Source organism: Larimichthys crocea, chromosome XVI, assembly GCF_000972845.2.
Source record: "Larimichthys crocea isolate SSNF chromosome XVI, L_crocea_2.0, whole genome shotgun sequence".
Taxonomy (NCBI): Eukaryota; Metazoa; Chordata; class Actinopteri; family Sciaenidae; genus Larimichthys; species Larimichthys crocea.
The window spans coordinates 2,497,691-2,525,646 of NC_040026.1; the positions used below are offsets into that span (position 1 = coordinate 2,497,691).

The window sequence follows — 27,956 nt, forward strand, 5'->3', positions numbered from 1 at the left end:
GACGTGAGGGAGAAGATTGCAACAGAGCGGCTGATGGGGGAGGACCCGCGCGGCGGGCGGTAGCAGCGAAAACGCGACATTAGCGGTGGAAAGTTTACTGTGACTCACTTCAGCGGAAGTGAAGCTCAACCAAAGTCTGTGCGCAACAGGTGTCAGTTGGTTCGTATGCTTGTTGTGTGACTCTCTTCCTTTGAAACGTTTGGAAAGTGACGACAAAAGTTTTCGTCGGTTAGAAGAGTAACAACATGTCAACGCTCCGACCCAGGCTGTGTGTGCTGGAGAAAGAATCCGGCGGCTACGGGTTCCACCTGCACGGAGAGAAGGGCAAGACCGGGCAGTTTATCCGGCTCGTGGAGCCCGACACTCCCGCCTCCAAATCCGGGCTTTTCGCGGGCGACCGCCTGGTGTTCGTGAATGGAGAGAGTGTGGAGGGCGAGAGTCACCAGCAAGTGGTCGCCAAGATACGAGCCACCTCCGGGGCTTTAGAGCTTATCGTGGTGGACGCCGACACGAATGAGCTGCTGAGGAAACACAACCTGAAGTGCCAGAAAGAATTCGTCACTGAGGGGATTCCCGTACCCGGCGGGGACAGCGACTCAGACCGCGTGGACTCACAGAGCAACGGTACCCCGCGGGAGTCCAGCCCTGTCCCGCGTGAGAACGGGGATGCTTCCTCGGACAGGTCGGGGAGGCTGAGTGTTAGCTCCAGCACCAAGGTACAGCAAAGCACTGCAGCCCACTCTGTTCACTTCACTTTATGCAGTCTAAATAAGACTTCTCATTATATTTGATATGTTATATTGTTGAGCAAACAACTTTTAAAGATAGTTTAGCCTCATGAAGTTGATGAAATGAGTGCAATCCTAATTTATTAGAAGAGAGAACTCTCAGGTCTGTCAGCTGTTAACCTCTTGACCTGTGAATGAATCATAATGTGTGGAGCTGGAGATTGTTGATTAATTATCAACTTTGAAATAATCACATCATTTTAAGAAAAAAGTCCAGATTCTCTGATTTCAGATGTGAATGTTGTCTGGTGTCTTCTGTCCTCTGTGACAGTCAACTGAATATCTAAAACAAAGTCATCTGATGTAATTTCTGACATTTTATGGACCAAACAACAAATGTATTAATTGAGAAAATGATCAACAGAGTAATTTATAATGAAAGTAGTCTTAGTTGCAGCCCTAGTATGGGCCAATATGGATAAAATCCTCTATCAGCTCTATTGTTTCTGCATATGAATGTCATAACAGAGTCACATTTCTGGATAATCAATTGAGAAACCTGACTGTGGGTTTTTACTTTTGGCCCTTGGGTCAGTGTGTCTCACCCAAGCGGCAACCTCCATGGCTGTGAAGTGAGGCCAGTGCTCAAGTACAAAAAAATGCAATTTCTCAAACGTCCACTTAAGGCTGGCTGGAGAACGAGTCAGCCTCCATAAGCCCCCATGTTAAAAGGCCTAACTTAACAGAAATAAACATGTTTACAGGATGAATTCTTATAGAACTATGTGTTGCTGCTTTGATTGATTGTTACTAGGGATGCACCGATGCATCGGCTGAACATCAGTATCGGCCGATGTTCGCCTCCCTAAATGCCATCGGCCATCAAATAAAGATGACATTCACTGATGGCAGTGGCATTTCAGAAGCGTTTAGCCCGCCAGACGTTGTTTGCTTGCTCATATTGGACATGTTCTTTTAAACATGCTTCTACGTGTGTAAATATGCTACGTAGTTAATTAGTTTCCTTTTGGTCTGTTTTTATGACCGGCAGTTTGGGTATTTTATTTTGAAAATCCACTGGATTCTCTTTGCTTTTTCTGTGTCTGGCTTCTGCCCGCTCGAGGTGCTCTGTGTAGATTGACGTGTGCTGCTTGCGTCAAGTGTCAAAAATAGAACAGACACATATTCAATGTGTAGCTGAGCGTTGAGACGCTTCTGAAAGTAAAAGAAGATGGCGGTCGTGTGGCAATATTTTACAATCTCAGAGAAAGATCCATGAGAAAACATTGACCATCGTCCATCAGCCAAGTTGTTATTTTAAACATCAGTATCGGCCCAGAATTTCTGTGCATCCCTAATTGTTACAGATGGTTGTTTAGCATCCATGCTTCATTCAGCCCACCTCAGGTCCGCTGATGATTAGATCAGAAAAAAGCAGGACTGACAACATGGCGGCTCTTCAGAAACCTGTGGGTGACGTCACGCGTACACTGTCCATTCTTTAAACTGTCTGTGCTCTCACCTCAAGGTTCATATACTCTTATGTTACTTCACTTTAACATTTGTTGTAAGTTACAAAGAGTTTGTTAATGAAATACATCCATAGAAGTGTCTATTTTTTGCTAATCCGACGTGGTAAGTCATCATATTGATTCAAAAAACAGAAAGAAAACAATATTGTCATAAAGAGTTCTTGATCATTTATTTGCAGTATCATTTACAATGCCCTGATACACCCAAAGGTGTAGCTGGCATGGTATAAACAGTATGGCAGTGTCATGGTGCTATAGGAGTCAGCCTAACATGTCCTATGCATCAGCCATTACAGAGGTGCCCCTGGTTTAGATCCTCCTACCTGATCTGAGGCCAGCCCTACATCTGAGCTGCAAAGGTTATGTGGAAATAGATCCTGTATTAAGTAGCCACTTTCAGTGCCAATGAAAGGCTATAAGCTAAGACAGAGAAGTGACACAGCATAGTGAAATGTGCCAGGCCCCTACTCATTCCTGTTGAACAGACTCTTTGTCATAGAAATGTCTGTCAGTCTCACTGTAGCCCGTCTTGAATTCCCCCATCAGGTTTGGCTCGTCGGACCAGAGCTTTTGTCAGGCTGATTCAGATCAGTGAGATGGAGCATCTTTATACATTGTTATTATCAGATTGGATTCAGACAGATATGACTTGACATAAAAAGTGTTTCGAACTCATGCTCAGAGTCTCATGTTGGATGAGGGTGCTTCACAATATCTGATTTTCTGAATGACTCATAAAAAGAGCTGGATGAAATACTAGGCTAATGTTTTGACGCCCTGTCTGGGACTCTGGGATCTTTCACCACGCAACAATTTAAAGTTCTTTGACGGGTGTCTCTCCTTGGATCACAATCCTGCCTGTGTGAAAAAAACAGGATTTTATTGTCTGTTATGAAACAGTTTTATGAGGTTATGATTTTAAATGGTTATAAACAAGATTTAGTTGGCTATGTAACTGTTACTGACTGTAACTGAAATAGTGCAAAGTCTGGGCCTTTTTTATTTATTTAAATATTGTGTAACTGCAATGCAAAGTAGCCTCATTGTGGAAGTGCTTAGCTGCGGGGAGCTGAGAATGGGAAGTGGTTTGTATTTAGCACTCACAAAAATAAAGGGATATTTTTGTTATTTTAAGACATGGCCACATCTTTATGTATGAATCAAGGGTCAGCTGCAAAACAACATAGGCATTCAGTGTCTTTCATGGAGGATTACACTGTAAATCCTTCTACTTGAATGCCTTAACAATGGAGTGGAACTAATGATTATTTTCATTATTCTTTAATGTTTTTTTTTTTGTTTTGTTAAATCACTGAAGCTTTAGAAGGGACATAGGCAGTTCCCATGCATGTTAACAATGCTGTACGATGTTGAATCTGGTGCCTGTGTGCACATGAGGATATGTTCACATGTGCAGTCGACTTGTCCTTATTGTAAATAAGCCTGTTTCCATTGCACTTTTTTGCATTCTCCCTTTATCAATACACCAACCTTTCCACCTCAGCCAAGCATAAAACTGTTTTGGTATGGATACTTGGTAAGGTATGGATGTGACGGCAGACCTCATTGCAGCTGTTTTAGTCAATGTTTCAAACCCCGTCGCAGTCCTTTTTAGAAGCGGCTCTCGGCTTGGCTCCACAAATCTGATCAAGTTAACAAAGTCTGGCAGTCTGAAACACTTCTGGTGTGGTTTGAAGTCGAGTGGAGAATGGACCAAAACAGTGTTACAGCCATGATGTGACAGAGATGTGCTGGTGGGGTTCGTGCCATAAAGTCACCAGACTCATGACCCAAGTCCAACTTGAATCCAAGTCCTGCTTCTGTCTGTACTGTGTGGATCTCCTGCATGTTAGGCTTAAGCTCCTTCTGCCCCTGTTCCACTGTTACAAATGGATGTTTAAGTCTCTGTCTCATTCTACGTAGGTGGCTCATGCCCTGTCACTAATACTCCGACCTCCTGTAAGTGAAGAGTGGCTGGGATGCTGCAAACCTCCAGCTACATTCCTCCCTGATGGGAAACTTGGCATAGCCTGACTGATGGTGTGATACTGGCCTCTGATACTACCCTCCCAGTGGAATACATTTGAGTGGGCTAGCCAATGATGACGTGGTCCGGCCCTGCTGGGCACAATCATGTTAACGTTTCAAACAATAGTTCCTTTCACGTGATTGTCTTTGGTTAGACTTGGTATTGCAGTCCAGGGCTCAGTCACCGAACCTTTTTCACACTTGATTAAGCAAAATCCTCATGGTGATAGCCTCAACAAAGGCATGGAGATCTAATTCTTCAGACATTTCTTTTTCCTGGAAGATAAAAGCATGAAGTGAGTTAGCATGTCATCATATTATGGTAACATCCTGGCCTCCAGCGGCTTGGTCCTCCAACACACTGAGGGCCGTCCATTGGTCACCATAGAGATCCCCAGCAGCAGAAAGAGGCTTTGTCCGCAGTGTTTGCATGGGGGAGAAAGGCTTCTGGGCCAGGGAGGAAAATAGAGAGCACTCTCACGCCTCAACAAGGAGGCCATGCTGACCCTGAAATACCTACACCCTCACTTAACACACACTGTCAATAGGGCTGGAGCAAAGTGAGAATATGTGTGTGGGTGTGGGGAAGAGGGGGCTCGCCACAGGATTAAACAGCAATTTGTTCTTCTCTACTTGTAGATGTGAAAATGTCAAACAAATGATAGAAGATAAATTGTTGAAGTGTTGGTGCCATTTAATTCTCCACAATCCACTGCTTTCTGATTTAGAGAGGACACAGACTCATTATATTCACCTTATGGGGACTTGTTTTGTTTTACGGAGACTTGTTTTACAGGGACTCGTTTTGTTTTACGGGGACTTGTTCCACTCCCTGTTTGCAGTTACACTAGACTTTGATCCTCAGACTCAGAAGACCTTGGGGCAGCTCTCATCTTTCCGATGGATCATTTCTTTAGTGTATCACAACGTCTCTTATCACCCAGCTCATATAAGCCTAGGAAAGAACAATTAATCTGGTGCTTTATTGATTCAGGAGAAGTAAAAGCTGTAAATCAATGTTACTGTGATGTTTCAGTATTTCCACAGTTGCTACTGTAACTATTACATTGTTAGTGTGTAGTTAGTGTTTTAGTGTGTAGTGTGTACTTATACACCAATAAATTAGAGATATGCTTGGACCTACATTTACATAACACATTCCATTGAGTTCAGAAGGTCCAGCTGGTGAGTTTAATAGATTGTTTCAGCGGGTTAATCATGTCTACAAGCATTTCTTAGATATTATTGGGCTGAAACAATCAACCCTAAAGCTGGAAACTTGGAAATGTGAATGCTAGTGGACCGACAGTGATGGCAGTATTGTTTCTGAATAACCTTAAGTCGATTAACCACATAAGCATTTTTTGAAGACATAATTGTGACATGAATACATGAAATTTTGATAATTTTTTTTTTAGTATTTCCTAATAGACAAAGTAATCCATCAATAAACGGTCAGAGATCCTCCCATACAGATGGCTCATGGTGCACACGTTCTAATAATATACAGCAGAATGCGCTCACATAGAGATTTCCACTCTTTAAATGACCTCTTCTGTTCACTGAATGGAAATGAAACAATCTCACAGTCCTATCACTGTGCTCTGTTCAGCCCCCTCAGCAGAGATCACATGATCATTATTAACATGTCCACACGTACTGCAGTACGTAGTGCAGACAAACTGTGTCTATTTGGAGCAACATTATAGCCTGTACTTAAGAGACTTTCAGGTCAAACCATTTATGTTTTTATTCCATGAACTGTATTTGTGTCTTTATTACACAGCACTGACAGCATTGCTTGATTCGTGCCCTGCTTTTCTCTGTAAGTAAAGATGAGTATGTAATATTTTTAATGACCATCTAATGGACTGTTTGCTCATGTTTAAGTGTTTTAGAGTTGCGATTCTTTAGGAAAAACCTTAAAGTTTTGTTAACTGAGACCAACGTTTGGTGGCATTGCCTGCAGACACAACTTTCCATCAGATGGTTCTTTCTGTGGGCCGCCTTCCAAAACAAACTTCATAAAAGTGCTGCTGGCGTCAGCTGACTGAGATCCTCGCTGCCTCACTGTTTTCTTAGTGACATAGTCTAAATAAACACACGCACAGATACAACAAAACACTGTAGGCTGTCTGTCGTCCAAGCTCCCATGACACTCCTTTATTCTTAGCAATAGAGAACATGTAGTCAGTCATTCATTTTTCAGCATTTTCCACTTGGGGTTAACCGAGGACATGCCTCTGACACCGACATGACAGGAGATGATCGTTTTTTTCCCCTCCGGTTCTGACCGGACCGTGAAGTTAAGCTGTGCATTGAAAACCTGCAGATCCATCCAGATTTAATCTGAGTCTTTGGCATGACAGGGATAATAATTACATTTAGTTCAAGCAATTAGGAAAGTGTCTTTGAAGTCTCTGAAATCTCAAGCTGTGAATGCATTGATACCATGTTACATATAGGGCTTTGTCCCCAAGCTCTGGACTCAGCCTGCCTCCAACTCTAATCAGTCAGCAGTTGCTAAATTGAGAATTCAGCCATACCAAACAGACTGGGGTGATTATACGCATAGAGACCAGGGGGGAGGGGTGTGAGGAAATAAAAAAAGTACAATATGTTCTGGAGTGAGGACAGAGATCGTGTTTGTCATATCACTCTCTGTTGTGGTGTTACGTTAAGCTTTGAGAAAATAAAAAAAGACTGGAAAGCATCCATTTATAGCTGCTTAAGGTCTGGGTTGTGGTGGCAGGAGGATAAGCAAAGTAGCCCAGACATCCTTCTTCTCAGTCACGCCCTCCTTTCTTCCAGAGTGTTTCAAGTGTGCTCCAGAGACTTTTCCCAGACTTTCACAGGCATTCATAAGGCACCCTGATCAGATTCCCAAAGACGACCTCAACTAAGTCCTTTTTAATGTGAACAAGTGCGGATCTACACTAAGCACCTTTCAAGTCTGAGGTCTCAGCCCTGTTTGTGAGGGGTAGCCCAGAAGAAAAGCTCATTTTAGCTACTTGCTAATGGCAAGTAATGTAATGTTGACTGAAAAACAAGATTTTAATACCACAACAAATTTCAGTGAAATGACTGCTAGCTCATTTATGTTAAAGATCCAGTGTGTAAGATTTAGTTGCAATCTGCAACTTCACTACTAGTTGCTACTAAATGCTACACACTGGAATTTAACCCAACACTAGCAGGAAACATTTCTGCTTTGCTAACGTTGGCAACTTTAGTAATCACAACAACAACAACTGCCTGAACTGATGGAGTCTAGTTTGCAAAGGAAACGAAAATGAGCTGATGGCAAGCTAACGTTAGCGAAGCAGGCATTTCAGTGAAATAACACTGTTTATTTCTTCTGTTGTGAAAAGTGGCTTGCTCATTTTGACTAGTTGCTAATGGAAAGTTAATGGTAATGTTTGGCATTTCAGTGAAATAATGTGATCTGATTTCTCCTGATGTTTACTAACTAAAATGGCTGCTAGCTAAAATTTAACTTGGTTTAACATTAACAAGCAACTACTGCTTTGCTAACTTAACTAGCCAATCAAAATCAGAATCGGGTTTATTGCCAGGCCACATACAGAAGATACAAAGCAAGAACAAACGCATCAGGAAGCATAAACAGAACATACAACAACACAGGGCTGCAGTACATAAAAATACTAAATGTACGTGTAGAATTCTTCAGCATCTTCACTTTTGTGGCTACAACAGCTTTGTGGGTATGTTGAGCGGGTGGCCTCTTTCCTCTTACTCACTACTTTGGCACTATACATTTCCTCGTGTGTTTATTAAACAAAACCAATTTAGTTCTAATTCTTAATTCATCTTTGTTGATCTCATTCTGATACATTCTTGCTAAGAGGCCTGAAATGAAAAAGTTTGATGGGTATTCTATATATTTGAAACACATTTTTAAGCTGCAGATTGACGCTAAAGGCCATTTCTATAACCACAAAAACACACACACACACACACACACACACACACACACACACACCAGCAGCAGGTTCCTCTGTCAGCACACAAGTTGTTAGCTGCTGGGGTGGAGCCACTGAGGAAACCACTTCCTGTCCTTGCAGCGAGTTGCTATAGTGCTGAAGCTCCATCTGTTTGTTTTTGTCTCAGCCAGTTAATGATAACCATAATGCTTCATGTGGTGGCAGCTCTGTGTCGATTATGTAAGCTTCAAACTTCCTCATTCAATAAAGACAGAGCTAAATGTTAGCGCATTCATCAGGCACAGTCACTCCCAAATATGAACTGATGATTTATTCACTTCAGCTTCTGTCTGCAACGCAGCCAGCGATCAAAACTGTAATACTGTCATACAGTGTGCAACACACACTGAAAGTGAGTGTGAAAATGTAAAGAGGAAATGAGTTTAGGGTTTAAATAGGAATAACTTATAGTAAGAGTAATGTGCCAGCATTCTCTGCTTTTTAGCACTGACAGGTCAGGATGAGTCGGGCTGACTGCCAGCAGTTAATGTTCAAATCTAAAAGTCATTGTTACCGCAACAAGCCATGGATTATAACACACTGTTCATTCAACAGGTGTTTTACCTATACAGATAGACTGCTGCCAGGCAGATTTTGAATTTATTCATTCAAATTATTTAAATGAATCATTTAAATTTAAATTAGAAGTATATTTGTGTCAAAGTCCACCTGCTAGCTTTCAACCACATCTCATGGTCTTAATCAGCAAATGGAAGTACAGTACTTCAAATACTGGTATCAGAATTTTTGATATCAATTTATCGGCTGATATCTTTATATATGAAACACACTGTTACGTCCGGCCTAGGGGAACCGAACATAACAAGAAAAAGGACGCTCCCTCTTTCCCCCACTCCCAAGAATGACCAAAGCCACAGAGCTGCAGTCCAACCAAAGATGATTTATTCAATTATTGTTATTATTTCAAAAGTGGTAGTGTAAAACTTCAGGGTGAGCATCGCCCAAAACAACAAACAAAACAATCTGACCCAAAACTAACTTACCTAACCAAGCCAGAAAACAAAATACAGGGTTCTAACCTGCCTCCCTATAAAATAAACAGGAGAAAAGGAGAAAAACCAAAAGAGCTACTCACCCCTACTACTACTACCTGGACTGCTAAACTAAAGTCTGCTACAGCACAGAACACAACACAGTACAATACGATATGGCCTGGCACGGTTGGGAGTGAGGTCGGGTCAAGAGAGAGGCGAATGAATCCCGGCGGGCGCCATTTATAGGTGATCCCCCAGTCAATCAACCAATTGGCAGGCAGCACCTGGAGAGGGGTGAGAACCTAAGGTGGTGCACCACCCCTAGGCAGGGAGAACAACACCACAAAAATAACACATAACACAAATAATGACCCTGGGGTCATAACACCCCCCCACCTAAGAACAAACATTTCCTCCCAACAGGAAATGTTTGACACACTAAGACCTAGAAAGTGCATCAGCCATTATATTGTCTAAGCCCTTTTTATAACGAATGTCGACATTAAAGTCCTGAAGCAGTAAGGACCAACGCATAAGGCGCTGATTGCTATTCTGCATTCTGGTTAGAATACGAGCGGATTGTGATCGGGAAGACTATGGTTGCTGCAGGGTTAGAACCAAGTACACCTCAAAGTGCTGCAACGCCAATGTAGGGCCAAAGCCTCTTCTCAATAGTGCTGTAATTTAGCTGGTGTTTATTGAGCTTTTTAGAAAAGTAGCAGACGGTGGTCGATGCCACGTTCATCTTCCTGGAGAAGCACTGCACCTACACCAGCGCACTGGCATCCACCTCCAGCTTAAAGGGACGCGCAAAATTTGGAGCAGCGAGCACAGGCGCACTACAGAGAAGCGCTTTAACGGCCTCAAAAGCAAACTGGCATTTCTCTGACCACAGGAAGGAACTTTGGGGCTTGCTAAGCTGTCAGTGGAGCCACTACATCCGAAAAATTCTTACAAAAGCCACGATAATACCCAGCATCCCCAGAAAACGGCGGAGCTCACGGCGTGTTTGGGGAGCTGGGAAATCCATGATGGCCTGCACCTTAGCAGTCACGGGACAGACACAACCTTGTCCCACTATCTTACCTAAATAGGTAACCACGGCCTTCCCAAACTCACATTTGGCCAGATTGAGGGTTAGGGAAGCCTTACACAAACGATCAAAGATCTCAGAGAGGGTTTTCATATGTTCAGTCCAGCTGGAGGAATAAGCCACAATATCATCAAGGTAAACCTCACAGTTACCCACACCGCGCAGAACTGTGTTCATGAGCCTCTGGAAAGTGGCTGGGGCGTTTCTGAGACCAAATGGCATGACTGTATATTGTAGAAAATGGTCCGGAGTGACAAATGCACTTATTTCAGAGGCGCGTGGTGTCAAGGGAACCTGCCAATATCCTTTTAGGAGATCTAGTTTTGTGACATATTTGGCTGAACCCACCCGATCAACACAGTCGTCCATGCGAGGAAGTGGAAAAGAGTCTGGCTTAGTAATGGCATTTACCTTGCGATAGTCATTACAAAAACGTGGAGTCTGGTCAGATTTCGGAACTAGAAGCGAAGGAGAGCTCCATGGGCTAGTACTTGGCACAGCAAAACCATTTTCAACCAGATATTTTGCCTCCTGCTGCATTATGGCACGTTTTGTCGGATGAACTCTGTATGCGTGTTGTTTTATCGGAGGGTGGTCAAGCACGTCAATATCATGATAAAGCACATTAGTTTGTGTGGGGATGTCACCAAAGAGTGTCGGATAACCGTGTATAAGCCTGCTAACATCGGTCTTGGCAGAGTCAGATAGGTGCACCAGATGGGCATCTAGATTTGATAGGACCTCTGAATTTCTGAGGCGTGCACATGAAAGGGAGCTGCGTCTGTCATTCAGCCCATCATCACTGGGATCATATGGGGGCTGTGCATTAGACACCATGACAACAGGCGCAACTATGGGAGATGGAGCGCTCTTCCGGTCAACATATGTTTTCAGCATGTTAATGTGACATACACGAGTTTTTTTCCTGCGATCGGGAGTGTGGATTACGTAGTTGGTCTCGCTGAGCTTACGGTCAACTACATACGGACCACAAAACTTTGCCTGCAGACTAGAACCAACAAGGGGCAGAAGAACTAGTACACGGTCACCAGGCATGAAGGTCCGTATGACAGACTTTTTGTCAAAATGTGTTTTCATTTTGGACTGAGCAGTGGAGAGTGAATCACGGGCCAAATCGCACGCGTGATGCAGTCTCTCCCTAAAGGAGCTAACGTAGTCCAGAACGTTGTCACTCGAACTAGTTTTGTTTGAGAGAAATTTCTCTCGTAACAGGCGCAGGGGGCCGCGCACGGTGTGGCCAAACACTAAATCAGCTGGACTGAAACCTAACGACTCCTGTAAAGTTTCCCTCACAGCGAACAACAACAGCGGCAATCCCTCATCCCACTCACGATTGGTTTCAGTACAGTATTTGCGAAGCATGCTTTTTAGAGTTTGGTGAAACCTTTCTAATGCACCTTGACTCTCGGGATGATAAGCGCTGGAAGTGTGGTGGTTTACATTGAGCTCGGACATGACCTGGGCGAAGATTTTAGATGTAAAATTTGTCCTGGTCACTTTGAATACGCCTAGGAAGGCCAAATGTGGAGAAGAACTTGACAAGCGCTTTTACAATGGCACGGGATTTTAATGTGCGCAACGGGACAGCCTCAGGATAACGGGTCGCAACACACATCATAGTGAGGATGTACTGATTTCCGGACTTGGTTTTTGGCAAAGGACCCACACAATCAACGATAACATGTTCAAATGGCTCTCCAACGGCAGGGATTGGTTTTAACGGAGCTACGGGTATCGCTTGGTTCGGCTTACCTGAGACCTGACAGGTGTGGCATGAACGGCAAAACTTCACAACATCTGACTTAAGTCCAGGCCAAAAGAAATAACGGAGGATACGATAATAGGTTTTTCTAATGCCTAAATGACCGGACATGCTATGATCATGAGCCAAACTTAGCACCTGAAAGCGAAACTGTTGTGGCACTACAACCTGAGTGACAGACTCATATGCTGGACCAGAATGAGGGGACCAGCGGCGCATCAGAACACCATCATCTATGAGGTAGGATCCAGACTTATTACATTTTGGATCTGTAACAAGAGAAAAACAAGGAGACAAAGTGGCATCAGTTTTCTGTGCATTCACTAGCTGTTCTCTGTCTACTAAGAGAGTCAGAGTTTTGTCATCAGGCTGAAGCTCCACAGAGATAGTCTCTTTATTATCTGGGAGAGAGCCTGTGGGATCAGAGGTAGTCATAAAAGAATCACTGAGGTCCACCGAGTCTCCAAGTTTCCGGGCTTGAGCACGGGTTACAGCGCACACAGGGAACAAAGGTGGTGAGCCGGGAACAACAGAACTGGGGATGCACAAATCTGCAATTGGGTTTTCAATTACCTCAGGAATCGGGAAAACTTTACCACCAGCCAAATCGTTTCCGAGGATCAAATCAACACCAGCTATTGGCAACTGGGGTCTCACAGCGATTTTGAATTTGCCTGACACAATCTTAGATTTTAACTGAACAAAATGCAGTGGGGCAAGTACAGCACTTAGCTTCAACCCCCATACTATAATGTCAGAACCACAGTAAGATTGAGTTGAAAAGGGGAGAACACCTTCACACATTAGGGACTGTTTCGCACCGGTATCCCGCAGGATAGTGATTGGAACCTGGTTTATCTAAACCCTCTAGAGAAACAGAACCCTGTGTAATGAATGGTTTGAAATCCTGGTCAATTTCGTCTATCACACCCACACTTTGCTGGTGTCGTGGTTTAGTGTGTATGAAGCCAATTGAGGATGGTGTTTTGACAGTCTTAGACTGTCCTTTTTTCTTAAGAGTGGGACAGACGGCGATGAGATGACCCTGCTCATGGCAATAGAAACACTCTCGTTTCTCAGTGTCACCAGTAGCAGCAGTGGGGTTACGATAGGAGTTTTTGGGTGATCTAGGGCTTCGGCCAATGGGGACTGAATCACGGCACACTGGGGAAGAAAAAACACTTTTGTGAGTCAACAAAAACTCATCAGCAAGTACAGCAGCATCAGTGAAACAGGTGACTTTTTGCTCATTCAGGTAAATGACAATCTTCTCAGGAAGTCGGTTTTTAAATTCCTCTAACAAAATGAGTTCACGCAAATTATCAAAAGTTGTTACTTTACTGGCCTGGCACCATTTATCAAACAAAGTGCTCTTCTCTCTAGCAAACTCAACATATGTCTGATTGGCAGTTTTTCCCAAATTCCTAAATTTTTTGTCGGTATGCCTCGTACCAATTCATAAGCTCGGGGACGGTGGCTTTACAATTTCTATTAAGGCTGTCTTCAATGGACAAAGAATTGCACACTTCTTGTGCTTTCCCAACTAACTTACACTGGAGTAAGAGAGGCCACACACTCTTTGGCCAATGTAGAGTAGCGGCGATGCGCTCAAACGCACTGAAATACGAGTCTACTTCAGACTCTCTGAATGGAGGAACTAGCGCAATGTGCCTGCTCACATCAAAGCCGTCATGAGGACTGGGCGTGGGTGTCTGCATGGGTAGAGGACTGGCAGTTACAGCGGCTCCCCGCTCTAACTCCAGAGCCCTTAATTTTAGATGCATGGTTTCCACCTCCAACTCCCGCTGTCTCACCTCCACCTCCTTTATACGGAGGGTGAGCCTTAGATCCTCGGCATTCATGCCAGTTTGGGACTGGGAGGTTGGGATTGTGGTAGGAACACCAGCCAGATCACCCAGCTCAACTCCCATCAGTGGGAGCTGGCTCCCCAATCCATCCCCTTTCAGTCAACTTCTCATAGAGCAGATCATATAACTCTTCTTTCTTTGCGCCAGATGACACATGCACACCGAACGAACTAGCGATAAGGCACAAATCAGCCCTTTTACACCTTTTTAACACCTCTGGGGTCGGATTAGCCACAAACTCACCTAATTTGAACTCCATTTCACTTCCGCCACCACCACAAAAAAAAACTGCCAAACAGACAAGCAAAGACTACAAGTGGGGAAACAAAGCAAACTAACACAGATCAAGAGAGAAAGAACGGACGAGCCCCCACTTCATGTTACGTCCGGCCTAGGGGAACCGAACATAACAAGAAAAAGGACGCTCCCTCTTTCCCCCACTCCCAAGAATGACCAAAGCCACAGAGCTGCAGTCCAACCAAAGATGATTTATTCAATTATTGTTATTATTTCAAAAGTGGTAGTGTAAAACTTCAGGGTGAGCATCGCCCAAAACAACAAACAAAACAATCTGACCCAAAACTAACTTACCTAACCAAAACCAGAAAACAAAATACAGGGTTCTAACCTGCCTCCCTATAAATAAACAGGAGAAAGGAGAAAAAACCAAAAGAGCTACTCACCCCTACTACTACTACCTGGACTGCTAAACTAAAGTCTGCTACAGCACAGAACACAACACAGTACAATACGATATGGCCTGGCACGGTTGGGAGTGAGGTCGGGTCAAGAGAGAGGCCGAATGAATCCCGGCGGCGGCCATTTATAGGTGATCCCCCAGTCAATCAACCAATTGGCAGGCAGCACCTGGAGAGAGGGTGAGAACCTAAGGTGGTAGCACCACCCCTAGGCAGGGAGGAACAACACCACAAAAATAACACATAACACAAAATAATGACCCTGGGTCATAACACACACATTTATTTATTTATTTATTTATTTGTTTGTTTGTTTGCAATGATCCCTCGAATGTGGTTATGGAGGCCGGATAGTTTACAGTCTAACAATAACAATACATTTATTGTCCAAAATGACGCAATTGCACTCAGACTTTGCTAAGAATTTAGTTATTAATGTACAACACAAATACAAGCTAATAATGGATTTAAATGACCCCAATCAACCTTTCCTGCATTATGTTATAAAAAAGTTTTCATATCATGTGATTTTATAACATACACACTATATATCTGTGACAGGCCCATGTCTGACCAACAATATCAGTGAGGCTCTAGTTTAATGCTGCAGAAAAGCTGAGTTCAGGTTAGTTTGTCAGAAAAAAACATCATAATAATGATGCATCAACGTGCAATGAACTGCGAACACTGGCATCTGTAAAAGCAAAAGCTGACCAGATCTTCAGTGCTACTTTGGGTTCACCACAGCTGTAGCAGAAAGTTACTGATAACCAGTCACTATTGTACGTGCTGTTAACTTGATCAAGTTGAAGTCTGACGGTTGTTAAAGGGCATTGCATAACTCTTTCTGTTGAGGTGGGCTGTGGCAATCTCTGGACTCTGAGTTGATTATTTCAAGAGGCTGTTGGTGAAAGCAGCTGGAAGGTTCAACAGTGTCACAACACATGCAAGCACTCAGACCTCAAACCTGTTAAGGGTGCTTCAACAGAGATGGGACAGTCTTCTCATATTGGTCAAAATGTCCAACATGTTTGGGATGCCGCCTCTTTTCTTTGTGGAATCGTGCCCAGAGGTGGTCGTAAAGGTTTCACATCACACAGCACTTAGTGTTTCATCCTCGGTTCAAGGTCCTCCCAACAAGTCAGCCCTCTTTATGAGACACTGATGTTTAACTAAAGCGTGCTGTAAAACCATTAACCTTCGTGAACGTTTGAAACGACTGCCATTAAAACCAGACTAATGCGTTCACGCTGTGGCTGTTGGTGGCAGATCACAGAGCACATATTATTTGCATGTACAAAGTGTCATGCACTGAGCCTGTACCCAGCTCTGCTGCACACATCTGTTTCCTTTGTGCTGGATTCTGACCATGCTGCAAGGTGCTGTGCTGTAGTTAACCTTTGACCTCCCTGCAGAGGAGGACACATTTAAAATGTTGACCAGTTTGAAAATGATTGGTATGTCACTGCTGACTCTTGGTACACTTTCAGATCATCAGCATAGTTAATTATTAGTCCATACAGCCAGCAGAGCGAGCACTGCCTGTCGATTGTGTATTTGGACAAACAACCTACAGTCAGACTCCTCTGACAGGCGCCTTCCCTTATCTTGTCTTCATGCACCAGGGATGACACATCACACATACGTGATTTTGGGAACACACAACGCCACAGTGAATTGGACTGTTTAAAACATGGACGCTTCTGTCACGTCACCATCTAGGCAGTCACTATTTTAATTATTTTTTGGGGGCTGCTGAGCTCATGAAAACATGTTGTGTTACCATGACAGCCAGCAACCGTGAGTTGTGGTGTCAGTAACTGCAGCATAACTGCATATTAAACAGAGTTTTACTCAGTTTTTCCTCTTCTGTTTCAACGTGTTTGATGTAGATTTTTTATCAGTGGCACGACTCTGGCACTACTACAACTTTGATATCAGAGATCATTTGGTTATCATAATTATTTTTGGCAGTCACATACTGTAAAGAAACATGTCCATGTTTAGGAGATGTTTGGTTACAACAAATTTTAAATCTGCTGTCATTATCATACAGCACTGTTTTTCTCTGCATGGGGAAAAAAACGTGAAAATCAGAACACAGTACTCAAATGTCATTAGAAATACACGCATACTGGCGATGTCAGAGATTTGTGGAGCACCTAAGCAGGACATGTCTGCCTCATGCTGTCAGGGTCTTCTTCATATTGTTTGTAGATGAACTGTCACTGGCAGAGAGACAAAGACAGAGCGCTGGCAGTCTGTCTCTGATCACCTCCTGCACCACAGAGAGCTTCTCTTCTCCCCTGTGGTGCAGTAAATGGATTATACGGAGCTCGTTCACCTCACAGGCCTGGTCCAAAGAGCGGTCAGTAGCCACGCTGTGCAGTGAGAAGGTGTGCTTTAAAGCAGTGCTTCCTATCCTTGTTCCCTAAGGGATGCCTTTTTTATCATTGAGTAAATTGACGACCACTGACTGAAAGACGTATTATGTATATTTCTGTTCAGTGCTTAACAATAATGAAACAGAAGAACTGATAAATCGTACAATTAACCCAAATAACGAACACAATAACCTAATAAAGTGTGTGTGAAGTGAGCATTTTGGATTCATTCCTTCTAAATATTACATCAGAGATGAGTTTCTTTGATATTTATAGAAATGTACTATTCTCTTACATAAAGTTTTATGACCCCAGGTTCGTACGTACGCACCTGTTTAGATAACTGTAGTGGTAATGACTACAAACACAACACATGCAGTGCTAATAGGAATGTTCAGTCTGGACAGGTGAGTTTTCAGTCTGCAGCTGCAGATGTTTAGGGTTTCTCTCCTGATCTTCATGGGGGGCTCATTTCACCGTTGTGGAGCCAGTCATGATTTTCTTAAGCAGTAGCACCCGTCCTCTCATTTTGAGGGCCAGTAGCTGGTTGGCAGCTGTTTGGTTTGACCACGTCCTGGATGGAGGATGGGACTGAACTATTCAGCTTGGTAGCCTTTGTCAATTGGAGTTTGAACAGCCAGCAGTTGCAGGTGCTGGGTGCAGAGGAGCAGTGTGGTGTTGGAGAACTCTCGTAGATCCAGGATCAGCCTAAGCTTCATCAGGCACAGCAGTCAGGAGCAGGTTGCAGTAGTGTAGAGGGCCAGATGAGAAGTACTTTAAGTACAGATAGCTGTGGTTTTATAAGGTGACGGAGGTGCAGCAAGTGGGCGGGGGGCATTTTTTAAAATCAGAGCCACAGGTGTTCACTAACGTGACTGCCTCATACACATCTCCAGATGAAGAATGGACATACCTTCTGATGTTGTGGAAAGAGAATTAGCATGAGTTGATGATCGCAGCAATGTTAGCAGCAGAGGACAGCTGCTCATCCAGGGTCACACCCAGATTCCTTACAGTCTGAGCCAGCAGCGGCACCACTGAATGTGATGAACACAACAATGACACCATTTTACTTTAGAAAGTTGTTCTAGCTAACTGTCACCAAACACTTGTCAGACATAGACAGAGCTGTGTTTCTAGTCACCTGTTTTGGTCTCCTGAGGGAAGAATCTGGCTCTTTAACTAAATCATCATCATGTGTCTTTTAGCTAAAAACAATTGCCTGCTCTGACTAACCCTAACCCAACTGCCTGGTTGGTGAGACCAGTAAGAGAGAACCAAAACAATGAGCTGAAAGACACTAATAACTAAAAGCTGAGGGGAGCAATGTGATTGGCTGTTCATATAAAATGTGGATTAGTGCAACTTTAAGACGGCAAGCTCCGTGGCAGTTCAGGGTGGTATCTAATCTATATTCAAAGGTCAGTCTACATATCTTTAAGATATTTGTAGGGATGTATATGTGCATGGTACTCCCTGGCTCAGATGGAGGTATATGACTCGTCTTGCAGGATGAGATAATTGTAGCGTTCAACATTCCAGAAGTGTACTTTGGACCTCACCCTTATCATCTCCATTAACAACCAATAGTTATGTGGGCTTTGCCATAAATGTGTGATTCCATCTGAAGGTTCAACCCGACTATCAGCTCAGCCAAGGTCCTGCCAAGATCCTGATGACTCACTCCAAACGTTCCAGCAATCATCAACCATTGTATTTGTTATAAACCCCTCGGATCAATGCGTAACCCACAGCGCCGGAGGCGGAGAGGGTGCGTCCGTCCCGAGTGAGTGCTGAGGTTGCATCAGTTGATCTTTAAATGGTCACCTGGCAGGGACTCGCTCACAGATAGCAGCTGATAGCTCAGGATGTAGCACAGATAGCTGTGGTTTTATAAGGTGACGGAGGTGCAGCAAGTGGGCGGGGGGCATTTTTTAAAATCAGAGCCACAGGTGTTCACTAACGTGACTGCCTCATACACATCTGTGCTATAAAAGGGTGTGGGATATGGAAGGCAAGCTCCACCAACAAAAGGAAAAATTGAAGCTTTAGGAATGACAAAAAAATAAAAGATAGATCAAAATGTATATGGTACTGATTTGAAAGTTACACATTATGAGGCTGATTTACTCCACCATCATTCTGAGATGATTTAATATGAACATTTCTTAGATTTACTTACAGTTTTTGATTTCTTGTTTCTGGCAGACTTGGTCTTCCATATCTCCGCAGGCTGGGCCATATATCAAATGTTCACAGTCAAATAAAAGGACAGAATTATGGGATTGGCTAATGATCTTGGTTGTGCATGTTCAAAGGACAGTTGGCAGCAGCAGCGTTAGGAAAACTTTTAAAGTGAGCTTGTGGAAAATGACAGCAGCTTTATGGAGCTGACCCCTCTGGTAATAGAAAACTATTCAGCAATCATTTCCAGGAGTGTTGTAATAAATCTGTCACTCAGCAGAGCTCTACCTGCACGTGTCATCACTGTTCCATGCACAGGTCCTTCACCCACACACAGGATTATGTACTTAACCAGACGTAGGCCACTGCAGGATTAAAGACCTGCTGCTGCTTCAGTGCCTTAGAAAGGAGGTCAGATCATACTGCAGAGTAGTTTATATACTGTATATAATGTGATTTATTATGTGGGTGAACATGTGTCTAAAGTCCACAGAGGTCAGGTTGTAACAAGCCTGTGTGTGTTTCTGACCTCAGGTGAGTGTCATGCTGCTGTAAGTCAGATTCTGACTTAGTGAGCAGCATGCAGCAGTATGTAAATGAGGAAGTGACATGACGTACATACCTTTTTGTGATTTACAGCAAATATTGATTTTGAATCTCAGACTGATGTAAACATCTAGAAGTGAACTGCACTGTACAAACTCATATTTGAGTTGCACTGACTGAAAGCAGACATTAACGTGTGTCACATCCTTTAATCAGAATCCTGCTGTGGCTCTTTGTTGTTTTTGTGGTTCAGACTGTTCAACGGCGTCTGTCTATGATTTCTATAATCACACATTATATTCACAGCAGTTAGCCGCGCTCTGTATAGATATGTTAACACAATGTGCTAGAATGTGATGACGTGTGTTTGCTGTGTTTAGCTCGAGGCAAATAACTTGAAGCTGGTTCATCTCTAAAATACCGAGAGAGTTTTTATGGAGGCTCAGCAGGACGTACACAAAACAGAAGAAAACTGAGGAACGTTAAATCTATATATAAGTTCAGAGAATCCTAACATTATTATTATTATTATTATTATTATTATTATTATCATAACGGTTTCACTGTTTTGCCTTTTAACTGAATCATTTGTTAATTATTCATTGTTACTTGAATCATGTAAGATAGACACAAAGTTCCACATATAAATGAATTAGTTAGATGTAATATCATTTTTTATGTTGTTTATTTTCATTCATCACATTTCATGTATTCCTTTGTGTTCCTGGCTGAGATGGCCTTCCATACACATTTCAAAGACTCTGTGAGCGATGAGCAGAGGCTCCTTCAGGCAGTGAAATATTAAAATGCTGAAATATTGAAATGTGGAATTAATCAGCTTCATCTTCTGTGTGCTAGCACAGGTTTTCCTCAGCACTGTCACCATGTGCTTCTCATGGTGGAACTGTTGGTCTGTAGATAATATTATAAGGAGTAAGACCTGCTCTGTATGCAGATAACTTCTGTTATAAATAAACCAAACCAACATAAAGAAGAAGTTACGTAAGTTCATTTCTATTTTATTTTCTCATGCCTGGTCACCGCTCCTTTTGTTTTCAGCATGTACGACAAATACTGACGTCCAGATGAGTACTCGAGTACTCATGTCCATCTGTACCCTTTACATCACTGTCTCAGTACTCTGTGCAGTGATGGAGTTTATCTTAATCTGTATTATTGTTCTTTTATACAGAGAGACAGTAAAATATCTGGCCATTTAATGACCCGTTGATCTTGTCTTGTGTGTGTGTGTGCAGGAGGAGAGGAGCGGCCCGCGGCCTCGTCTCTGCCACCTGAAGAAAGGATCCACCGGCTATGGCTTCAACCTACACAGCGAGAAGTCCAAACCAGGCCAGTTCATCCGAGCCGTGGACGACGACTCTCCTGCACAGAGAGCGGGCCTCAGACCACAGGACAAGATCATCCAGGTACACACACACACACACACATTACTGCTGATTAGTGAGAGCTTTGATTGTGTGTGTGTGTGTGTGTGTGTGTGTGTGTGTGTGTGTGTGTGTGTGTGTGTGTGTGTGTGTGTGTGTGTGTGTGTGTGTGTGTGTGTGTGTGTGTGTGTGTGTGACAATGGCGGGGTCAGAGATAATCCACTTACTGTGTCTGTGGGCTGAATTACAGCCTGCCCAAACAGTCTGCAGGGCCTCTCGCATGCAGGGGGGAGGAGGGGAGGGGAGTGGCGGGGGTACAGGGATGATGTAAACGAAGCAACGCCACTGTACAAACTCTACTCACACCCATTAGAAGCTCCGAACAGAACGTGCTGGAGTTTAAAAGGTCGGGGTCTGGGTGGGGTCCGCCTGGAATGTGATGAATGTTGTGTGGAGGTCAGGGAGTCAGCGAGAGGTTCTGTTCTGTACCACCTGTCCGCTGTTCACAGCCAGAGTGGGAGTTGGCAAGGCTGAAAGATTCCTGACGGTATTCCTACCTCGGATCTTCCTCCCACAGGAATTCCTCAGCGACTTCTCTCCCTGGATTCTTGATTAGTTCCAAGTCTGGGAGTACGTTCTTCCAGCACGCTGTGTGATAACAAGAGTTACCTCATGTTTCCACCAGCTCAACCTTTCTACCAAAGAAAAGTCTACCCAGAATTCAGTGTGTCACATTTTAGAAATGTTGTGCAACTGAATGAACCAGTTGCTTCCATCATCAACCAGACTGTTAATTAAGAATTCAGCCTCAAAAGCCGTTAGCTGAATAGCTGACTGGATACACAGCATGTTTAGTTAGCAGCAAACTAAAAGAGTTTGAGACAAGCTGGCTGAACGTGCAGCAGGTGTTGAGCTCGCTGTGAGAAGCTGCAGGACGTGATCTTTATCCTTCGTGTAGATCCCTGTTAGCTTCACACACAAGAACTAATAATAAAACAAGAAGTTAAAATCCCATCAAATCAAGACAAGAAGCTCTGATAGAAGCTGAATCTAGACGGAAGAAATGACTGCACACGACACAAGTCACATTTCATTTAGCTGATGCTTCTATCCAAAGATACTTACACAAAAGAGAACAATCATGGTACAACAGTAAGAATAAAATCAAATCAAATGATTTTAAACAGCAAAAACAAAAGAACAGCTGAGACGACATGTACAAACCAGTATAGACCCGTTCTTCACAGAGCAGTATGAACAGAAGACGAGATTTTGAAGTCCGGTTCATCTTGACTTGGTCAAATAAAGCTGATACCAATAACATTCAGTATGACACTGAAGCAGCTAAATGGAATGCAGCCATGATTTATTTTATTTACTATGAGTCATTTTTAAACGGTACACGTATATATAGCGGTTCATGTATATATGTAGTCTAGATTTATCTATTGATTGATATTGTTATAGTTAGAGCTGTTTGCCTCAGATCTCACATCAACTTCATTTATATAAAACCTATTATTCTCCTCCTCCTCCCCCTCTCAGGTGAACGGGCGTTCAGTGGTTGGTATGCAGCACTCAGACGTGGTGGCAGCCATCAAAGCAGGAGGAGATGAGACCACGCTGCTGGTGGTCGATGCCGAGGCCGAAGAATACTTCAAGAGATGCAACGTCGTTCCCAGCGAGCAGCACGTCTCTGGTACGACTGTGTGAATAAAAACATGCAGTCCGTTTTAGAATTGATTTTAAACTTCTGTTGTTTGTTTTTAACACCATTAATGTCTTGGCCCCCTCTTACCTATCAGAGATTTGAACTTTTCGCATTGTGCAGAGCCCTGTGCTCTTCAGGTCAGCTTCTGTTAGAGGTCCCTAGGTCGAGATTTAAACAGTGAGGCGATCGTTCTTTTGCCGTCACTGCTCCCAGACTGTGGAACACACTGCACCACTACTGATCTCAGCCTTTTTAAATGGAAGCTTAAGACCCACTGTTTTAGAATGCGTTCAATCCTGACCAGGGCAATACTGTTTCTGTCTGCTCCTTTCCATGTATTTCTGAAATTTTAACACCCTGCAGCGCTGCAGCACTTTTAATTGTATTTGTTTGTCATGTATCTGTTATATATTGTTTTATGGCTTTGTTGTAAAGCACTTTGGGTACCGCTCGGCTATACAAATAAACTTTTGATAAACATACTCTAGTATGAATTGAAATTAAGTGATGACTTCATGTCTTGTTTTCCTCTGTAGGACCTCTTCCTGAGCCAGTGTCAGAGAGAGCATCGGAGGATGAGGAGGTGGTAAGGACCAATACAGACACACACACACACACACACACACACACACACACACACACACACACACTGACAGATAGCGGACTGGAAAAGCCCTGCTGATCCTCTCTGGACATTCCTGGTAGCAGATTAGGAGTCCTGGACAGTGTTGTGTGAAGCACTCTGTGAGTTCATGTGTTTCCTGTCAGGACTGCACTGTAACACTCAAACACACACACGCACACACACACACACACACACACACACACACACACACACACACACACACACACACACACACACACACACACACAGATAATGTACAGACCTGAGTCTGCCAGATGCTGATAATGTGTGGAAGTATTCAGAGTTTCAGTCAGTGTAAAGTGCTGTTTCAAATCATTCTCACAATATTTACAATATATTTCAAACACTGACAGAAACCTGTAGTCCACATATAAACCCATACAGAATACACACAACTCTTCACTTCAGTCATGCTGTGTTACTTTTGTATGAGTTTGTAATAGAAACATGGACCTGTGCTGTGTGTCATGAAGCTTGAAATAAGACAGGAAACACTGAGATAACGATGTGTTCAGGTTCAAACGTGTGACCATGTGATTGTAGATCACACCGTGTGCTGCGTTCACTTGTCTTTGTTTAAAATAGTGAGGCAGATGATGACCACAGCAAGTCACCCCTGACATCTGATGTTACACATGATGACAGTGAATTATTTTAACACTGAGGATCATTTGAACTGTCCATTCATTCATTTCATGTTTGTGATTGAATTGGCCTTTGTGCTGCTAAACATCTGAAAAAACAGTTCAGATCTTAACGAGCTGTTCATATTTCCATTAAAGAAGCGTCACATGCACACAGAGTTTAATGAGCTGTTGAATCAGTGTGGAGTGTTTGAATCAAGAGGCTGAGATGTCCAAAAACACTGAATCCTACACTTCCCATAATGCAGCTCTCTCCGGTCCTCTAAATCAGACGCCCTCCCTGCCCCATGTAAGACTTTCTGTCATAAATCTGTAGTGACATCACTGTGACATCATCCTGGTCGGGGCGACAGTGTGATGTCGTCTGGCCCTTTAATTAGCTGTCAGCGCTAACTCCATGTGTTGGTGACATTCCACAGGCACAGCAGGCCCACTATCAAAAGTAAACACACACACACACACACACACACACACACACACACACACAACATGGGAAAAGTGGATTGGCCCTTCTGGTGACATTGTGGCTGACCCTTCACCATGGCAACAAGAGCTCAGAAGAGCTGTGTTCCCCTCTCTCTCTCTCTCTCTCTCCCCCAGAGGATCATGGGATTGAAGTGGCTTTAACCATCAGGGGCGAGTCTGGGATTATGCTAATGAGCAGACTAACGAGCAGTGTTCACACACTCACACATGCAGCACGAACAATCACTCATTCACCACATATTACATAACGCAGCGCTCATAACCAGCCTTGACATTTAGTGTGTGTGTCACAGTTTATCAGTTGACCATATAAGCTGAAGGTCTGAATTTCTCATACTCGGCAGTCCTGCAGCTCTTTAAAGGAGCTGATCAAATAAAAACTGTTGTTGAGTTAAACTGAGGAGAATCCAGATGATCCGTACAGCTCTGCAGGACACATGTTTAACATGTTGGAGGTCTTTAAGATCACGTCGTTGTGGTTTGATGCGTCCTCGTGTTAACAGCCTCCTCTCACCACAGGCCTCGTGTTACGCAGCATATTTCAGTGTTTGTCCACATCGAGAGAGGCCCGGGTTATTTTTAGAAGAGCAGCTGCTGATGAATTAGATGCCAATTTCATCCATGAAGTGACTCACACACACACACACACACACACAGTGTGTTTTCTGTGTGTGTTCATACTTCATCCTGTTCACTGCAGATCAGAGCTGACACTGAGCTCAGCTTTAAGAAGTGATGAAAGCTGCAGCACGGCTGCTGGGCTCTGCTGCCCCCTGCTGGACAACACAAACACATCACTCACCATGCTCTCTCTGGTAGAAAGTGACAAAACGACTGTCACATGTCAGTTTTGGTGTCCATTCACCAAAGTATCCTGATGAAACAGTTTGAATGACGTGTATCTCTCTGGCCCTTTCACCTCGCTCACTGTGTTGTGTTTTTGTTGGTCAGGTGGTGCCAGCAGCAGCAGAGAGGAAGCCCAAAGCCTCTGTGAGCTCGTCAGCCTCCGACGCCTCGTCCAACACCTCCATACCAGCAGCCAGCAGCAGCTCCCCCCCTCCAGAGGTACCGAGAGCAGCCATGTGTTCACCACATGGAGACACTGTTGATTAAAAAACATCTCCGACCTGCACAGAATACAAATATTAACAATGAGCAGACAGGTTTAAGGTAACATGGAATGAATCGACGATTGGGCCGTTCATCTTCCATTGACAATAATAAAGCATAAAAAAATCAATCCTAAAAAACAACAAATAAACTATAAATAAATAAATAAATAAAATACAAAAAGACAAAATTAAGCAGAAATATATTCATACAAACTGATGCTTCATATGGAAACATGCATATGGATTCAGTATATGAATAGAGCAGAACAAAGTGAAACCATATCAGTCGCGTGTGTTTGATATGATGAAGGTTTCATGTGCAGTGATTCCTGTGATGGCCACAAAGTCTGAGCCTCAAAGAGTAACGAGGAAACTTTATGACCAATGTCTTGATTTTGAGGAACACTACAATAAAACTACAGTATTTGGAGAAAAGGTTGGAATATCTGAGATAAATGTTTTAACAAGAAAAGTCAGATGAGAGAAATCTCCTAATTTTTCCCCTCATGAATAGAAGTATTACAACTTCTGACTTTTTTAAATAAGTTTCCTCTAATAACATTACAGATTTAGTTCTGAACAGTAACACTAATACTCTGTCATAGTTATTCATTGATATGTTTCTGTGTGTGTGTGTGTGTGTGTGTGTGTGCGTGTGTGCAGAGGGTCCAGAAGGCCAAGGTCCCGGAGCCGGCCCCGGCCTCTGCCCCGGCAGCAGCCGGTCTGGATCTGGGTCTGTCACTGGCCCAGGCCAAAGAAAGAGCCCGTCAGAAACGAGCCGCCAAGAAAGCCCCGGCCATGGACTGGAGCAAGAGGAACGAACTGTTCAGCAACTTGTAAACACCAACATCATCGTCGTCGTCATCATCTTCATCAGGTCCACCCCCTCCAGACTGTCTGTGCTGCCCTGTGTGCTCTCTGGATGTAGTCTTTAGGTTGTCGCACTGCATGAGCAGTGTTCATTTAGAATGTTTGAAACAGTATTATGATTTTATCTGTTTTAATTTTGGGTTTTACCACTCTGCTTTCATGTTTGAATAATGTCCGCGTCACACAGGAATGAATGTTAATATATTGAAGAATGTTTGTTTTAAAGAGAAAAAAAAATATTGTACAGTCTCTCATGTGAAAGGAATTATGGGACATAATGGGAAAAGAAGTTTGTTTAAAATCAGAGTTTGAATGAATTTCAGATCTTTGTCTTCAATCAGAAACTAGAATGAAAGAATCTGAGAAGAATGCTGAATAACTCTCCTGAGCCTCCATCGCATCATCAACGCCATCATTCCACGACAGCCTCTGAGCTCCATCAGTGTGTTAAGGGACACTGTCGTCTTTAGAAACATGAACGCTCCGGTAGCCTTACTGGAAACAATCCTTCACGTCTGTCATGTCGTCTTTCCCTCCTTTCAGGGTCTCTGTCACATTTTATGATTCAAGGAAATTATAATTTTTTTCATGTTGCTCTTGATAGATTTGTACATACATGAATAAATGATCGAAGAGGAAATTGTATTTTGCCTGAGAAATGAAGCTCCTCGGTAAGTCGTGTTGATTCTGCTCGCAGGAATTTAAAGCTGCACCAGTTGGTCTGAACGTCATTGACTGAGACTTTCATTGTGGAAATATGAAATCTGTGCAGGTGAACTGATGTAGAATGTATTGAGCTTGACAAATATAACATTTGGATCAAATGAGACTGAGTCTGTTTTGTAATGAAGTCATTATTGACACCGACAAAAAAAAACAACAGCTTATTTTTAATCAATATTTTTAGATTAGCAGTGGATCAGATTACCTCTCAGCCCTACAGAGCGTTTTAGTGTCTTTCGGCTCTTTGTTTTGGTTTTACCCTCTCTGTTCTCATCATACACATTCCCAGCAGCAGGAAGCTTTCACTTAACACTTCCTGTCCAGCCCCAAACAGCTGACAGACAAAAGTGGCAAACTGTCTCATGAACATACAGCAGCAGTGACAGATATATTTGTCTGGAGTTGGAGGAGACCAAAACAGAACTAAAAGGGGAGTGACTAATGCCACAACTTTAATTAGCCACTGCTTCATAGCCAGTTCACTAACACATCTCTTACATAATATTATGTCCGTGTTTACAGCTCGTTCTGCTGCT

General features: G+C 43.2%; 1 protein-coding gene across 1 annotated transcript; it reads left to right on the forward strand.

The window, feature by feature from the left end:
- Positions 1-27,526, forward strand: nherf1a (NHERF family PDZ scaffold protein 1a). The gene is made up of 6 exons (XM_010751371.3): positions 1-716; positions 21,100-21,270; positions 22,774-22,927; positions 23,476-23,525; positions 25,667-25,780; positions 26,491-27,526. The coding sequence occupies exons 1-6, from the start codon at positions 246-248 to the stop codon at positions 26,665-26,667; spliced, it is 1,137 nt and encodes a 378-aa protein (XP_010749673.1). The 5' UTR covers positions 1-245; the 3' UTR covers positions 26,668-27,526.
- The last annotated feature ends 430 nt before the right edge of the window (positions 27,527-27,956 follow it).